Below are 18,262 nucleotides of genomic sequence, written 5' to 3'. Positions count from 1 at the left end.
GGAGACAGGAAGAGACAAGCTTTCCTCAACACCAAAACAGGAACAGAACATTAAAAAAAAAACCCAACACCTCAAAGAGGCCAAAGACAAAGAAATGAGGATTTTGGCAGGCAGCCTTGAAAGTCAGGCCCAGTTTTCGCAAACCTGAAGCCTGAACAGCAGAGTCATTACATTCTCGCAGGAAGAAAAGTTTGCAGCTGCATCACACGAGACACTTCTGAGACAGCAAACTCCTCACTATTTGTTGCGGGTGCCACTGCCGACTGCAGGCTGGTAGGGAAGGGATTTCTAGGGCTCTCCCCTCCTCCTGTGAATGCTCTGAACCTGCACATTTATTAACCAGCCTTCAGCAAGAGTCCTGCTCACTCACCTCCAAAATATTACCTTCAACATCAGTGAAGGAACAGGACCAGCCAGGACCGTTCCCACTTTGATCAAAAGGCCATTACAACACATTAAGAGTACATCTGATCCTGCGGGACTTCATTGGGAGACCAGCTTTGACTCTTGACCAGAAGGTTGGTTACATGTAGGGAGCCAATTTCCCAAAGCAATGCACTGTTTCTGAAGACAAGAGGTCTTCTTAGCATTTCAGGCAGGAAGAAAGAAGCACGTGAGGGATACATGGGAGAATCTAGCTACAGAAAATGTGATTTTCTTTTAAAGTTGGACTAGAGATAACTCTGAAAGCAGACAAAGTGGGAATTTGGTTAAAAAGCTAGCAATAGTCTTAAGTTATGTACTGCTTTGTATAAAATCCCGTGGATCACATTAAGACCATACAGAAAACTAGTTCTGCTATTTCCTACTTCACGTTTACGTCTGTAATCTTAACGTTCTTTTCACGTGTTACACTATATAAAACATCCATATCTAGTGACCCCACAATTTACTTTATTTAAACATCACTGTCTGTTGGGGTTTTTTGCAGCTGCTGCCCAACACTTGACGCAACTCTTTCACAAGCACCACAGGAGAAGAGCTGATGCCAACCAAAGCCAAGTGGGCATCGCATCTCCCAGCACGACCCATTCCTAGACTGACGCCTCATGCCGTGCAATAGCTTTTGGACACAATCCAGACGTTCGCAGGAGCGCCAAGTGCTCACTCACCTCTGGGAACACCTCAGGGTGTGCTTGCCTTGGGCTCCAACACACAGCATGGTGATCCCGAGTTAGGACATACGCCCACACATGCCCGGGTGCTGTTTTGCTTGCCCTTTGCTTCGTTCCTTCCGAGAAGGCTGGGAGTAGCCTCCCTCTGCCAGGCAATTCCTCGCGGAGAGCATCTTACCTCTTTACACAGTGGAGTCCGCCCCGTGCACTTGGGTTGCTGGTAGCTCTTGGGTAAGGCCCGGTAGCTGGAGCCCAGTCTTTTACAGGAGGCGTAGTCTATCTCCATGGCAATCCCCTCGGTCGCCCGTTCCTTCGGATACGTCTCCATGTGAACAGACTCTTTATACCCCAGAAAGTTTTTAAACCAAGTGAACAGTTCTGGGAATTTCCTAAAAACAAAACGAACAAAGTGAAAAGCTAGCTAGGCAGAAATCAAACAGCGCTGAGCTGCGATGCTGAGGCTACGATTGATGGACTGTGTCCAAGAAGAACCTCTGAATGATCATTCTGGTGAGAGAGGACCCTCTTTGCTCAATCCCATAGAGCCTGACCAAACGGGAAGCAAATACCTGTTTGTTGATCAGGTGTTGGATTTCTCTCTCTTGGTGCAACTAAGGCGCTTTAGGTTTATCCCTGTGTATTGCCAGGGACACACAGACAAGCACCAATGTATCCTCCACACCCCTTGTGGGTACAGACCCCATGAGACAAGTGACCAGCGAGAAAGAGCAGCCAAAGCTTTCACCGCAGGGACAGGGTCACATCTGGGTTTCCCAAACTATCCCAGCAGTGAACCCAGGCCAGATCCCGAGATGTTTGCCAATATTCTTAACCTTAAACCAGACCTTTCCAAAAGCAGAAGGAAGAAACCAAAAAGCAACTCTGTAACTACACGGCAAAAGGTTTCAGTGCTGAGCAATCGCTTCCACCAGTGCTACCTCCGCAGACCGCACAGACCAGCACAAATTACAGAGAAGCCTCTGCCTGTAAGGCCCAAGTTCACCTGCCTGGAGAAAGCAGTTTTCTGAAGAATTTATTAGCCTAAAATACCGCATCTGTTCAACTCTTCTTATCTCATGCAAAGCTCCAGCAACATGAGGAATTGAACCTGTTACTGAGGCTAATTGAATCACTGCTCATTTATTGCTTTTTCATTACGTGACAGAAGATAATGCCCATCTCCAGAATACGAAAACTGTATTAGACCTTTCCCAACACAGCTATTCACCATTGTAGCTAGGAGCACAGACAGTGAATGGGAAAAATCCAGAATTTTTTGCTGGATATTTCACCTTTCCTGGCTAAAGGTAGCATCCTGCTGATGCCTGACTAATTCCAGGGAGCTACGGAGAGAATGGAAGCTCCTTGGGGCAGTTTCTTTGCACAGTAACTAGTGTAATGGGGTCCCGAACCCAATTTACGTTGCTATTGCCTTCTCCCTTGGAACCAGCAACTCAATTCGCAGGAAGAAGGAACATTAGTCTTGCTGCTCAAAGTTGATGAGAGGATAATCGCTTGGTTTTAGCTGATTAATAGAGTTGTTCTGTACACTACTGGCAATTATGGAAGTCATAATTCCTATTTAAACGATTGTATTGCTTATAATTTTTGGCTTTGACAGAATTCAGCTGCTTTTTGGAAATTTTAGTGAGTTTATATCAGCACAATTTTTTCCCTCCTCCTCCTCCATGCCACGCAACCACAGGAGATGCATTCCCCTGAACGACCACAGAGGTTGGCTTGTCTTTCTTGGCTTTGCAACAGAAACAGACCCGAGTGTATTAAACTTCTCACCTCACGTAAGGAAATGGGTTTCACTTACCCCAGGAACGGAGAAACGAGCTGCACGAGCTCAGCCCGGGAGATCACCTCCTGGTTGAAAATAACTAGGCAGCGAAGGAAGTTTTCATATGCTTCTGTGCTCCGCAGAGCTTTGCGGACCTTACGGAGAGAAGAGAAGAGGCAAACAGCTGCTGTCAGGGTGAGACCGAGCTGGGTGAGCTACCGCTGTCCAGGACACCTGGATTCAACATTGTGCTTACCACCGACACACGGAAATTACACATGGAATGAGAACGCAAATCTGTAAATGAGCTGAACAGAGGGTGACTTGCCCCGTATGCAGGGCCGGACAAACAGACACCAACATGAGCCATCTCTGTGCTGGGTGTGCCCTGCAACATCAGCACCTGGGGCACTCCCTGCAGAAAGGAGCTGCAAGTGAGGAATGAAATCCCTCAAAAATCCCGGAACAGCTGGATTACAAAACACTGGAATTGTGGGCAACGTCCGTCGTAACTGCAGCACCACAAACCCACCCAGGCTGACTTTAAACACTGGAGAATACTGCAGGTAGGGAGCAGGGGTAAGAGATTTGTGCTCCAGCCTCTGCCTGTGTTACAGCTCAGGTTATCGCAGATAAACCAGCTTCTGTCACCCTTATCTTCACAGCACGAGGAAACCAAACAATTCATCCCAACACCATTACCCTTCCCACGAGAACAGTTAACATCCATACATCGGACAGAGATCTATCATCATGAAGATCTTTGTCATTATGTTTATAATTCTACAGCAGGGATTTCGAGGTTTACTCATGTTAACACCTACACATCCTCTGAGCAATGGATTGGTTCCCAATTACCATCAGCTGGTCTGCAGCACACTGCAAAATGCACGACATCATCAGGGAGCAGCCAAGACTTTCATCTACACATGACTATTATTTAAAAGACTTGTTTATGTTCACTATATGCCCCACTCTGAGGCATAAGGAAATGTATGGACATCTTAGGGAAGACACCAAGGAAACATCCCACATATCTTTCATTTGTTCTGTGTGGTAAACCAGCAACAGGTAACAACCGTGCAATTAATTAGATTTATCTCTCGGGAAAAACAAAAACAATGTTGTCATGAATCAGCTGCTTTGTAAACTGAGCTCCCCCGCTGCAGGCAGCAGGTTGTGGATGGGTGCAGCAAGCTGAGCCAACACAGCAAGACACATCACACATCAGTTGTACGGGGATTTCAGAAAGGTGAAAAAAAAATTTGGAGCATGCATTAAAGAAAAAAAATTCCCATTCCTGCAAATAAACTCTACCGGCAGTGGTTGAAAAGCTGGAGAATGACCTTTGGGGAAAACACACAAGTATTCACATAAAAAAGATCATCAGTCTTTTAAAAAAATGCAACAGATCTGACTTAAAGGTCGTGTGATACCTCTGAGGTCAAGCTGACAAATGTTATCAGGGTGGTATATATATCACATACTGCACTGTGATAAAAATCTGGATGTATACACGCTAAGAACATAAATCAATGATGTGAGACTGCTTTCTCTGAATCTTGCTTCTCACCTTCTCAAAGAAGAGAGATTCTGTCCCCACACCGTGTTTGCTGGCTTCCGTCAAAGACTGGTCTTTTAAACCAAGCAGCTTTGGTTTCTTCTGTTAACAACAAAAAAGGAATGCAAGAAAAAAAGGGCTGTTCAGTGGAGCAAGTTGCCACATTTTGATTATCTATCACACAAGGGTTTCAGCTCCCTGATCCCACCATTTGCTTTTAAATAAAAGAAACGTGGCTTTTTCAAAGGAAACTTGTATGAAAATGTGCACCACAAATTAATGTATTAAAGGTTAATCAGCAGCATAGAACTCCAAATATTTTTAATACACTGTTGCATCCTTTTCTGTAAGTAGTTGACTGAAACAGTCACGGTACAACACATCTCATTTTTCTAACTAGTTTACAAATTTATCAATTCTTTTTCCTCCTATCACTCATCCAATTCTTTAAGTCTTACACCTCCCTAAAATTACCATATTGCTTTTTCTCTCTTGCATTCCACTGCAAGATCCCTTATTTTCCCCATACCAGCAGTGAATTCTACATCCTCAGATAAGGAAGTAAATCACTGGATTTAAAGGATACGATTATGTCGGCTGATGTTTTTCATCACAATTTTTGATGCACCACCTTCAAACAAAGCAGGCAAACTTATCCTTCATGCACAAACACCTGGCCATTGGACAATTTTTATAACACTACAAAGCCTTGCTCTCTCAAACTGTGCATCATTTGAAAATGGCAAACTCTGCTAAGAGAAGAATCATTCATCATTGTATTACAAGGTTTATGAGAGGAAAGATGAACAAACATGATTCTGCTGCATCTGCTACAACAAAGCTTTCAGACGCACCTTTATCTTTCCCTCAGTTTACCTTCCCACGTGCCTTAGAAACGTTGCTACAAATTTTGGACCAATTTGTTTTGTGATTTTCCTGAGACTTTTACCACCACAACCCCTATCTCCCCCTCATCACCAAACACCGCTTTATTCACCCATAAAACTACTGCAACGTGTTCTGCAGCATCCTAATAAAGCAGGGAAAGCCCTGTTTTTCCCCAGGCAGTAACATAACTATTACCACCCTCACGTACAGATAAAACCACCAGTTTGTGAAAAACAGAGGCAAAGCCTTGCACTTAGAAACAAGGAATTCATAAAGTTTAGTTTCTGTTTCCTCAATCTGCAGCCTGTGCTGCAAAAATCACCCAATTTGTATAACACACCCCGCTCCTGGGCTGCCGCACGAGCAACTCTCACCTTCACCGGAGGGGTTGCTCCCGTTCCCGAGTGCCGCCGGATCTGACAGCCATTCTGGTTGGGTCTTTGCTGTTTGTTGTTGAGCTGTGGCTTCTTCACCGTGCCACCGTGATCGTTTCTGACCGATTCCACTTTCTCTGCAGTTGTCTTACTTAACAGCTTATTTAGAGACAAACCCATAAGGCCATTAGACCCGAGTTCCACACATCCAGGCATAAAAACATGTTGCACCTCCTAGGTCTAGATGTTCTAAGCCACAGTTATTGCAGTTTTAGAACAACTCTTTTAGGCAAAGGGATTGTATTTAAAAGACAAGTTATGGCCAGAAAACACAGTCTAACACCCTGATGCCATTCTCACACTCAGCAAAAGATCACTCAAAAAAACCCCCCAGAAACAAACGGCAAAAGTGCATTTTTCTGAACTCTGGCTACACACAGCCCAGTTTTCCCCCACATCTTTCAGTTCCAATCTGTCTCCGAGACGACTCACCACAGAGCTGTTGGCATCAGGCAGGAACTGTCCGAACTCCGAGAGCAGATCCTCCTGGTTCTTGAAGAGTCGAGCCACCTGCGCGTACACCTCCTGCTCCGTCAGAGCTGGCGTGTAGTTCCCTCCTGCCTCCTTGGCGTTACGCTGCTCCTTCTGCCATGGAAAAGAGGAGAAGCGTCAGAAGGACACACAAACTATTTAAGTGACAAAGAAAAAAAAAAGCCCTCAGTGATACAAAGACTAAAGCAGCAAAGCTCTCAGCAGCTTACATAAAGAATCGTGCTATATTACTAGAATGATTCATACGCACACTAAATACATATTCTTCTATATACTATAAATATATACTAAATGCCCAACTGGCCCTGGACAAGCAGGACACTGATCAAAGCAGCCGTTTCTTTATCTTTAACATAGTATTATGGCCATGTTGTCTCTTCCTGACCCGTGCTCATGAAAAAACACTAAATATGACTTTTAAATAGGCATTTCAGACACTTGCAAACAAAGATGACGGACTGAAATCTTATTATTTCATGCTGCTACATAATCTTCTCATTTGAAAAAATCCTAGTTAGCTTGCTGGCCAACGCTAATCCAGCAGAAGACCCAAAGGCAAGTATTGGATGGACACAGTTAGCTCCCCATGGCAAAGAAAGAGAAATAACCATACATATACTCGCATCTGCATTGTTAATGCTCACCTGATATGTATGGAGGATCTCCAGGAAGGCTTTGTAGATGTCTGGCTGTCCCTGGAACCGATTCTTGATCTTGTTGACATAGTTGATGGCATGATTAAACTCAACAGGCTGATTGTTCTGCAGGGATGGGGTGGTTCCCAGAGAGATTGTCACAGGTGTATGAGGTTGGACTGGTGGCGAACGTGGTGATGCGTATGGTGGAATCGGGGGAGTTTGCTGGCTGGCAGGAGTATGTGCCTGCAATTGTGATGGCTAAGAAGACAAGAAGTCACGTTAGAAATTAGCAGATTCCTTTATGTTGGGAATAAAAGCATTTTTATTCTGTATATGGATCATATGGAGGAAACAACCCAGCACGTAACTGTATCTGATGCCAACAGTGGAACGACATGGATTCAACAGATACCTCCGAGCTGGAATATCACAACTGGACAAAATCTCCTGCTACCACATCCAGGTTAACCACCTCTTCCCACATACTGGCCCTGGATGACTTTTGCTGCACTTCCTTAAAAGACTGATCTTTTTAAACTGCTACTCAACCCTTCACAGCTCTAGGGAATTTGAACAATATCTTTCATAAACCGAACACTTCCTAGTGGCTGTCTAAGCAGAAACTGCTCTTAAGAGTCAAAATTAAGAAGTGCCGTTTCACAGTCAGAGTTGGGTTTTAAGGATTAACAGAAGCACAAGTACAAGTAGACTAAGCAGAAGAAAACTATTACACAAAGCAAATAAATAGATAAATATTTAGTGGACCAGTAGAGACTAGAATTCAGAGAGAAAACACCCAGACCATTCAAGCTGTTGTGATTAACAGCAGTTTTGCCTTGGTAATTGCTTTTGACTGAAATCCAACAAGCAACACCTACTATCTCAAAAATGTAACAGAGCCAAAATGCACAGGCACAACTCGCTCCAACACTGCAAGTTATTTTGCCTCAGTGAAGAATTCTGAGATGTGTAAAGTAAGGCAACAGCAAGGGAAAACTGGAATTTCTTTCAATATTGAGATATCAGCTCTCAAATCTCTCCACATTTTGAGGCTGAAATATGTAATATTTTACCTGGAGTAAGGTCCCTGAATACCTTTTATGTTATCATACTCTGTTTTCAATCACATAAAATACATCTATTGGACAGTAGCATCTGGATTATCTCTAAAGCAGAGTCAAATTCTGTTTGCTATTGAAAGGTCTCAGCTTCAGGCACACACATTGACACCTAAAGGGAACATCATGGTCATCTTGTCTGAACTGTTGCACTTTTGATTTTGCCAGCAACTCCTGTGCCCATATAACTGATGGCTGAATTAGACTTCTATTTTACAACAGCTGTTTGAGCTGAAAACAAGACTCCAAGCAATGCAGAATCACTGATCAAGGTCTTCTAAAGGCTTAATTGCCCCAAGCATTTGAAACCACACAAACTTTCACAGCAAGAGAAACATCTTTATCATGGCCTCTGTTTTATGAAGGATTTCAGTTATTCCATGACAATACACACAAATGCAGGCAGTTCAACATGTGCCCAGTGCTTTAACTAGGAAACCCTTCTCACAACATCAAACGCATTTCAGAAACCTTTTCCTGGGGCTGCTGGACCACTGCTGGGACAACCAGATTCCCTGAGCACTTTTCAGTTCCCCGCTGAAAGCCACAAAGCTTTTCCAAAGCTGTAAGGTGGCTTATTTGAATTACTGTCAAACCAAACTGAAGTTTCAAAAGGAGAAACTAATCCAGCAGTAGAAGCACAACACAGGCAGAGGCTCATGAATACTATGAAAAAGCAAAGCAGAAGTTCCTTTTTCATTCTCTAGCTGCATACCAGTTTCAGCTGGAGGCAGCAGGATCCCTGTGTTACTGATCTATGTCATTCCAAGCCTCTCACCTTGCTGATTTTGGCAGGCGGTGGCTGCGGTGCTGGCTGTGCTGGTGTTGGGGTGGATTGCGCCGAAGGCTGCGATGGATGCTGGGGCTGGGGCTGCGGCTGAGGCTGCAAGCCGTGAGTGGGGATCTGGTGAACCTGCCCCGGTGTCGTCACATTCACCATGTCATTTGTTTGCACCTCAATCTTGTAACCAGGCGGCAAGAAGGTGTTGAAACCCATGATCAAGTCTGGGTGGCCCTTGAAGAGCTGCGACACGCGGCTGATCACTCCTGGAGTGTCAATACTGAAGGAGGAATAAGATCAAAATGTCATGATTCTCACAGACCCTGCCAGTGGCAGACCAAGTTCTCCCCACAAGAATTTCCCATTCGAATTTTTACCTTATCACCTCTAACCTACAAAACAACGCAAAACAGATTCCTACACATCTGCTATTGAATTTCAGAACAACATTAAACTCTTTTATTAGCCCAGACAGCATTTTATAGCTATGAGATCTAGTCCCAGGTCTGACCATTATTAACGGGCAGAGAACCAGACAACCAGATGAATCAGCTACCAAGGCTGAACTTGTGAACTCCCACTCTAAGCAGAGATTTAGCAGAAACGAAGGGATGCATTTAACTTTCAGAAAAGCACGCACACAACTTCTTTTACACTGCTGCTAGAGGTGTGTTAGTTTGCCCAGGGAAGGACAGAACGTCGCTCCCATGCCCACATACGCCCTTTCTAACTTGGAAGGAAGAAGCAAAATGCAGCTTGTTACCTTTGAGATTTAAATTCCTTCATAATATCCAAGAAGTCATTGTAGACCTGTGGCTGGCTACCAAACTGCAGCTTCACCTGGTCAAGGTAAGACAATGCATCTTCCACCTGGGGACAGAACAGACAGGTTATATTAGCTGAGAAGATTTTATTTCACCTCCCATTGTTCTGCAAAACACACATTATTTGAAAACACAGCTGTTAGCCTTGAGCCTGGGCGGGGAATTAAAGAGCAAAAGATCATGAGCCTGGTTAGTGTACTACCAGCACCACTTGAATAAGACATACTCACTTCCCACTCCTGGCTCACAAGATAAAACTGTACCAAAAAGAAATGAATAGGAAGAAAAAAAAAAAAAAAAGCAACACAGATCAGCAGAATTACTCAGGAAAAAAAAAAAAACAACACAACACATATTCCAAATTTACCATCACTGAAGCGACTGCTAGGATAAACAGAACTAGACTGAGTATTTTTCCTGCATTCATATGTGGAAATTATTACAGAAGTCTAAGAATAAGCAGAAAGTGGAAATGACATATTCAGTGTAGTAGATGTCTGCCAGGTACATGCTTGCACTTTTTTTTTTTCTAAAAGCCAGACATTTCAGTTCAATATATATATGGATTTTGAAAATGGCAACTGTGGGCGGTAAATTGTTTTACACCTCAAACAGCAAGTAGTTTATGAACCGTTCGTGTACCAACATCCGATTTGCAGATGTACTGAAAAGAACAGCCACAGCCTCGAGCAAGAGCTCGGGGTCCCTATCGCCTCCGACAGCCCGGCCACGCACCCATCAGCTCCAAGAGCTACGCATGGGACCTCTTTTGTCTGAAATTAAACAACAGCAAAAGGAAGAAAAGACCATCATGTATAGCCCCGATCTGGCATTGGCAGAGGATTTGCCATTGATTTCACTGGGAGAAAGAACTACACATTTTGAAACCATTTTTAGAGGTCTCTAGGAATGAAGTGTCCTACATTCAGCAAAAAGGAAAGGGCTTCTCACCAACGAGGCAGCAAGTTCCACCACAACTGGAGGAGACTCGCACCGTGTTTGGAAGAGACTAAGAAACAGGCATCAATTTGTATATACGTGGCCTTCTCGCTAGAGCTGAACCAAATGTAGCTACTTAAATGGGTTATTTTTGGTGGACTTTTCTCTTTTTTTAAAGGATTTTGCAGCACATAATCCGAGAATAGAGCCTGCCTTACTCCCAAATTACTCCCACACAACCACCCACATAAGCCATGTGTTCAGAAAAGCACCAAATGTTTTGGCAATTTAACCCATTCACACAAATCCTCTGATCAATACTTTTTCCTATTCCTTCCTGCCTCTGATCTTTCCCTAGCAAGTCCATTTTTTATTATGCTATTTGAAACAAGTCTCTTTCTGCATTCAATAGTCCTCCCAACAGGAGAAGCATCTACAAGGTGTAGAAAATGAAAGCTTTACAGAGGTCACCGGCTGGCTTTGCAGGCTGGCCTCCCCTACACACCAAACAGAAGAAGGCCCCTGGTTGCGCCAGTGTTTCAGCAGAGGTTGGCTGACTTCAGGCAGTGATGCCCAGCGTTACCTTGAGCCTCTGGAACTGCTGCTGGCCCTGCACCGGCACGGCGGGCGGCGTGGGGTGCGTGTGGCTCTGCACCACCTGGCTCCCGTGGGGCTGCACCGGCGCGGCGTGGTGGTGGCCGCCGTGGACGGCCGCGATGGCTGGGCCGTGGCTGCCCGAGCTTTGCGGCACGGCCGATACCTGGCGAGGCAAAGAGGACATCAGGGACGGCTACGGCTTTGCCGCCGCCTCCGCTCGCCGCACGGGCAGAGAGCAAGGTCAGTCTTCCCACAGCCAGGTACACGAGTAAAATTTTAAGGAAGCAGAACACAGGCACTTTGAGCTGTAACCATAGAAACATAGAACCACAGAATGGTTTGGCTTGGAAGGGACCTTAAAGATCATCCCGTTCCACCTAGAGACACCATCCACCAGACCAGGTCACTCGTAGCCCCGTCCAACCTGGCCCTGAACACCCCCAGGGATGGGGCACCCACAGCTTCTCTGGGCAGCTGTCCAGGGCCTCACCACCTTCACAGGGAAGAATTTCTTCCTTATATCTAATCTAAATCTCTTTCAGTTTAAAGCCATTAGCCCTTGTTCAATCACTATAATACATGTCCTTGTAAAAAGTGTGCTAACAACCTTTTGTTTTCTTCAATGATGACCCAGAGAGACCTAAAAATGAAACAAGACAACTCTAATCCTATACTCCAAATATAGGACAGGCCTCTCTGCAAACACGTTACAAACACAGGTTCTCTCCAGCCTGCAGACTCACTGGCTGTCTAGTCACTAACACTAATATAAAGACCTACAAAAGGGGCATAAAATGGGATTTTTAGTCCGATAGAGTCAAGGTTCTCTCTTTTTTCTATGATACATGTCACAAGCAACAATATGAGTGACTGAATGAATCTTTACAAGCTTCTATACTGTTGCTATTCAGTTTGCGTATTGGAAGTCAAATTGTGGCTCTCTGGCACCAGCAGACTGGGGAAAACTCAGCTTGGTATCTCCCCTAGAAAAACAGGGAAGGGAACAGGAGGCACGCACTTTTTGTGTCTCCTTCATAAATTAAACCAGAAAAATTTCAGTTTGGAAAATCCATTAAAAGAGCCTTTAAAAAAAAGTAAATTACTTTTCATTTTACACAAATGTGGTTTTCCATTCAAGCTTTTTTTAAATGGGATGCACTTTTTTTTTTTTTTTAATCCTTCTCATGAACAAGAAACAATTTGCTTGCTGGGCCATCCAAGTTCTTTTTAGGAAGGACTGCCAGCATAAACACATCCTCTTCCAGTCTCTGCAAGTGTCTGCCTGCAGGCTCTTCAGCTCCATGGCTGCTACTGTCAGTGTGAACATCCCTTCTGCAGAAGGAAGGAAGAAGCTGTGTGTATAATTCAGCCCTAAACAGGGAGAGCAGCTCACCAGCAACATGCCAAAAACATGGCAAAGTAACACAGAAACAGCCTTTCCCTGGGAGGTATCTCCAGTGCACTCCTAAAGTAGATTTTTATTTTCTCTCCAGCTGACAGCTCCTTGCAAAGGAGGCAAGAGAGGAAAGAGTGCAACCTAATGACCCTGGGGTAATGTTTTCTGAAACACTTCAATTTTCCTGAAAGTCTCCAATTTAAATGCTGATCCAATCCAGTCTGTTAAGCTTAAGATCACCTAAGCTCTCAAACACCCATGACAGAGTAACCAGAAGAACAAACATTTTCCCAGTGAAGAAAAATGGTGAAAAAGCCCTGCACACACTTGCCTCTAGGATTCAGAGACCGTGATCTGAGAGAATCATTAAAAGAACCGTGTTTAACAAAGCCAAACAACACCACGTTTGTTCAGGTGGCTCTGAACATGAACGAAGCCAATAGTCTTAAAGCAAATGCTTCAAATGAGATGTATGATAAGCATATTGTTCAATCTTGGTTTTCCTTAAGGAAGCCCTGCTTACTAAAACAAGACCTCGTCTCAAATACAGAATCCTATTGTGAAACGATGCGGTGCTGGCTGGTCAGGCAGCAGGACCGCAGCGACGGGGACGAGCGCACGCACCTGGTAGCTGGGAGTTACCGAGTACTGAATCCCCGTGGCAGACTGCATGGTGTCCGAAACCGCCTCATAGACCGGCGGGGCCGGGGCGAGGACGCGGTGCTGGTGCTGGAAAGCTTCGGTGGTGCTGGTGATACGTCTCTGCTGCGACGCATACACAGGTGACTCCTGCTCATCCAATCGCCGCTTCATTCTGAACTCATGCTCGGGAAGCACTACAAAACCTGATAAAAACCAGAACAATTAATTAACAAAGGTAATTGATTCATCGCTCAGTGCCACCATGAGCAGGTAGGGCAAGTTTCTGTCTATTCATTCACCAGTATCTCAAGACAGGAAAGTGGAATTAAGATTCAGCTTTCTGCACAGAATATGCAATCACAAAAAACGCAGCCTTATTGTTGGAAATAAAATACTCTGCTTAAAAGTTAACAATTTCTTCAATCTCACTTAAAAAACATTGCTAGTAGGGGCATCTTCAGCACACACAGACCCTGACAGATGCAAACTCATTGAATGCAGTATTTGAACACACCGACACACAGCCTGGACAAAGCTGCCTACAATGAAAGCAGAAAAAACCCACCTCCTGGACAGTGCAAGCAGGAAGACAGCCAGTTGTGTGAGATGCTTTCGAAAAGTGGGAGGAAGGGGGAAGAAGGCAGCAAAAAGCCAGATGCATAGTCAGGTTTTGAAATCGCTTACAAAGGCCCAAACTAAAGCATTCTCCGTTTAATACACATAAAATGTGTAACCTCAGCAAAACCTGCAGACCTACCAGACTAGGAGTATTTTGGATACCGTAAGCCACACAGCCGCGTCCTCCCAGCGTCCTGGCCCCGCTCACCAGTACTGAGACATCAGCAGCTCCCGCCTCCCCTCCCATATTTTCCTTCTCCAACATGCAGGTGTGTTCCTGCCCTACTTCAAGCTGTCTTTATGCAACTTCATTTCGCTTCAAATCTGACGGGTGATTTTGCCACTGTCCTGCTCCAAAAAGTGCCATGAATTCTTCCCTCTGATTGAACTACTCACCTACTCTTTTCTGTGAGCAAATTCCAGTGCCGTTTTCTATGCGTTGACAGTTACTGCCATCCTTGAGACGTTATCTGCTGTTCATCAAACCACTGGGTGCTCAAAGCTTCTGCAGCCTATTAAGGAGTTTGATGGACAGAGGACAGAGCGAAATCCACCCTCTTCTGCCTCTGATGCATCAGGACCTCTCCAAAGCAAGTCATTTTCTGTTCCAGTGCAGTTAAACACTTCCACTGATAAACCAGAGGGAAGGAAGCTCCCCCAGAATAATGGTACAACAGCCACCTAAGCCAGTCCTCATCTACCAAGTCAGGACAGCTCTTCACAGTCTAAATCCATCATTAATGAAATTAATCAAAAGATCATTTACCAATCTCTCAGTGTACATCAAATACGTAAACGGGAACTAGCAGTACAGAGGTTCAGAACAGACCAAGGTGGGCTTGAAAACACGAGCTTCGTGCAACGCAGCGTTTTCCCCTCCGTGTCCCTCTGTACCAGTCTCTTCTTTCACTTGGCGGGGGTAGGACAAGAAGGCAGATGACTTCATTTCTTTTTGAAGTTGCTCTTCAAGTTTAACCTCTCGGAACAGTCCCTTATCAGGTCCCCAATACATCTGGCAGGTAGAAGTCAGCTGGAGGAGGCAGGGGAGGACACCTCACCCCAAGTAAAGAGGAAAGCTCGCTAGCTGGATTTTACTTACAAGTTACAAATCCTAAGCAGGTCTGACCTCCAGCACACCCTCCGAAAGAGGAGGAACCCACTCCAGGAGCTCATTTTGCTCGTGGTGCCTGCGTGGGGTGTCTTTTCATTCAGCTGGTCTCTGCTCACAAATAGACACCTTCACTTGGAGCTACTCCCCTCCAGCACAGCCCACATCCAGCTCTGCAGAAGTGTTCAGTTTTATGCTAATAGGCCTGGGACTAAACTGAGCAAAGCTGGCCACGCACCACCATCCTGCGAGCAGAGCTAGTCAGGATTTCCCGTGACAATGGCTGACGATGCAAGTAAAGTCTGGGCAAAGCTTTGCTGGCATCTATTTATAACCTGCTCCCCAACCTGGATATCCTTCTACTCTCGACATTGGTACCCCAGCCAGACCTTCTGCTTTCTGATGATCTCCCAGGCTGGTTTGCCCCTCACCCTTCCCGTGGTGCAACAGCTTTTCTTCCCCACAGGAGCAACCAAGAGCTGCTGGTTCGCAGACATATACAAACGGTATCCCCAAAGCAGGAACATTCTCAAAACCGAAATTCATACGTGATTTCCTACAAAGCAGTGAAATGGCTCCAGCAGGCTTAACACACTGTCTGTGATGAGGTGTGTGTACATGTATATATATGTATATATACACATTGAAGGTGGTGTGGCAGCTGTTAAGTGTCCCAGGCTTGTGTCTCACTTCCCAAAGCACCACACCACACTTGTCGCTTTGCATGGACTAATCAACCTTGAAAGCAGAGGCTGTTTGAGGACAGCAGCTGCCTGGAAGACTCATGTGGCCTTACAAGTTACGAGGATTAAAATGCCACCTCAGGCTGATGGAGAAGCCTTTTCCCCACGGAGACGCCAAACATCTCAGCCCTGCAAGGCCGTGGGAATCATCGTAGCACCGAGGAGACGTGACCACACACATCCCAGCAGCCTGAACATCAGGTTTTGAAGCTCCTGATTCTCGTAGCCCAAGTGAGCAATATTCCAGAAACCTAGTTTGCTGCGTGGTCAACACTAAAGCTTCTGTCCAGTGAAAATCAAAGCTCCTGGAGGTTTTTCTTCCCTCTGAATTCCCCTTGCTGAGCTTGGACTCTGCCTCTATCCAAGCGCTGTACTTACTTCAACTTTAAAAGTTCGTATTCTAGTCTATATAAATAGTCGATATTACAGTCAACAGCATTAGTCAATCTTCCTAGGTAACACCTTGCTAAACTCCTATTTAGGGTCTGCGTTCGCTGTGGCTCACGGCAGACCATCACTTAACAAAGATTAGTAATTCACAGGCTTTTTTAACCCTAGCAGAGAGATTATCTCGATACTCTGCTGTAGCTAGCAGACCAGTGACGTCAACTCTGTGCATCCACCACCACCAAACCTCTACGGAGAGGGAGAAGCACTGAAGGGCGAGGAAACCTGCACCAGAGCAGAAACCGGTCTGCATCTTGCAGCAGAAAACATGATGCCGAATGCTCCAAAAGTGCATTCATTCCCTCACTGAGGTCCTGCTGATCTTGACCTGGCATCTTCCAAGGATCTTCCCCATGCAGAAGCTGCAGAGATCTGTCGTGCAGCGAGTCCTGCCCTCCTATGGCACACCGGACGGCTGATACAGGAGCAAGGCTGTGATGAAACCCAAGACTAGTCATGTCATTTTAAACTGATGTAGCCGAAGCCTGCTGCTCAAAGGGGCAGTTCGACTCACTCCCACCCTCAGCAACAACTGATTTCTCTCAGCAACCTTGCTGACAGCAAAGCCCAGCTAATGTGGAAAGGTGTTTTGAGGAAAAAAACATAATTGCAATCGGCAGTGTCAAAGACTTGGATCAGCTAGCCACCCTGCATCACACTACAAACAGTATGACTCTTATATTGTCTTCTCAGAAACGCAGCGCACACCTCTGGCATCCCTATACGGACTTTGACTCGAAGATTTAGAAAGCCTCAATTCAAATTGCATCATCTGTAATCTTAAAATGGGATGGGAAAAAAAAAAAAAGAAAAAACCCCAGAAATACAGCAAGGACTGCACAGACCGAAAACAAGTCACGCACTTCAGGTACTTTCCTTCATTAAAAGCATTAACCTGAGGCACACGTGAGAGAGTGCAGCAATAACTGAACAGACTGAGTCCCGCTCTGTGCAGTCCACAGAGAATTACATCTCCTTTCCCCAGCACCGCTTCTATCCAAACTACCTTCTAACTTCAGTTAGAGTACACTACATTCTGCCTACAGGAGGATGAAAACTGTACTATTGATTTATTTTCCAAGGTTTTTAGCGCTCCCCTTTTGCGGGGAAGGGACACCATGCAGGAACACGCCTCTGAGCCCCTCACCCATGGTACCTCCTGGCTGTGCTCAGTGTTACAAGCACAAACCACAAATGCATACGGGATCCTCAGCTGGTTAAAAAAAAAAAAAAATAAAAAAAAATTAAAAAAGGTCCATTGCATCTCAGTAACACCATCGGAATTATGAAATTCTACCCCACCAACCTCATCAGCGGATTTCCCCATCCATCTGCCTTGCGTAGGCCAGCAGGACCGATAAACATAAGCGGAGCGCATCCCTTCCCCTCTGCCTCTCCCGTGGCAGCTCCACAGCTTTTCATCAAGTAAGATCTCAAAAACCTGCATTTTTTTAAATTTCGGGTTTTCCCATCAGATAAGCATCTCTGGCATTAGAGATCAGCTACGAAAGAAGTGTCAGAATCAAAACCAAAAGGAAAAGGCAAATAGAGAGAAGGAAGAAAGCAAATCAAGAAGGTCTGCTGCCTCGGCACCTGTTAGAACCACCATACGTCCGTGGCTAAACACCGTCTGCACCGAGGTGTGACAGTGCCACCAGAGAGGACTTTGGTTACCGCAGACCGAGGACCCTTCTGAAAATGGGCAAGGAAATCACATAGCTGCAGATGATGCGTTTAACGCCTGTGGGGGGGTTTTAAAATGTTTCCTTTCTAAGGAGCAAGGACTCAAAACTCAAGAGCAGCAAGTGTAAGTCTCAGCTACAGCTCTGGACCCTGGAGGGGCCACTCCGAACCCGGAGCCGTCACAGATGTGCAGCAGAACAAGTTTCCCATCAGATTTTCGGATTTTGATATGGTATATTGCGGCACCTGCTAGAAAGCAGCCAGCTCAGCCCCTGGCAGTGCTGCTGTCTGTGCACTAGACTTCCAGAACATGACCCAGCTTGTTCAGCAATTGCTGGTGTGCTTTTTGCACGGTGCCACACAGCCCGGATCCCTCACCTGGAACACGGGAACAAGCCCGTGGCCCCACTGCAGAGCGGCACATCCGTGACGGGAGAGTCATTCCAAAATGA

General features: G+C 45.4%; 1 protein-coding gene across 1 annotated transcript in view; it reads right to left on the bottom strand.

Annotated features, from left to right (window-relative positions):
- The window catches only part of SIN3A (SIN3 transcription regulator family member A), a 29,093-nt gene that overhangs the window by 7,965 nt on the left and 2,866 nt on the right, over window positions 1-18,262 (bottom strand). Inside the window, exons 2-11 of the mRNA XM_065641824.1 lie at window positions 13,194-13,414; window positions 11,160-11,336; window positions 9,577-9,683; window positions 8,811-9,093; window positions 6,921-7,172; window positions 6,217-6,369; window positions 5,725-5,883; window positions 4,475-4,564; window positions 2,938-3,056; window positions 1,294-1,504 (exon numbers count right to left, since the gene is read on the bottom strand). Of these exons, the coding sequence (XP_065497896.1) occupies window positions 1,294-1,504; window positions 2,938-3,056; window positions 4,475-4,564; window positions 5,725-5,883; window positions 6,217-6,369; window positions 6,921-7,172; window positions 8,811-9,093; window positions 9,577-9,683; window positions 11,160-11,336; window positions 13,194-13,382 (1,740 nt within the window). The 5' untranslated portion in view covers window positions 13,383-13,414. The remainder of the gene's footprint in view (window positions 1-1,293; window positions 1,505-2,937; window positions 3,057-4,474; window positions 4,565-5,724; window positions 5,884-6,216; window positions 6,370-6,920; window positions 7,173-8,810; window positions 9,094-9,576; window positions 9,684-11,159; window positions 11,337-13,193; window positions 13,415-18,262) is intronic.

Source organism: Caloenas nicobarica, chromosome 10, assembly GCF_036013445.1.
Source record: "Caloenas nicobarica isolate bCalNic1 chromosome 10, bCalNic1.hap1, whole genome shotgun sequence".
NCBI lineage: Eukaryota > Metazoa > Chordata > Aves > Columbiformes > Columbidae > Caloenas > Caloenas nicobarica.
The sequence above is the reverse complement of the archived record's forward strand: the minus strand, read 5'-3'. Positions and strand labels throughout refer to the sequence as shown.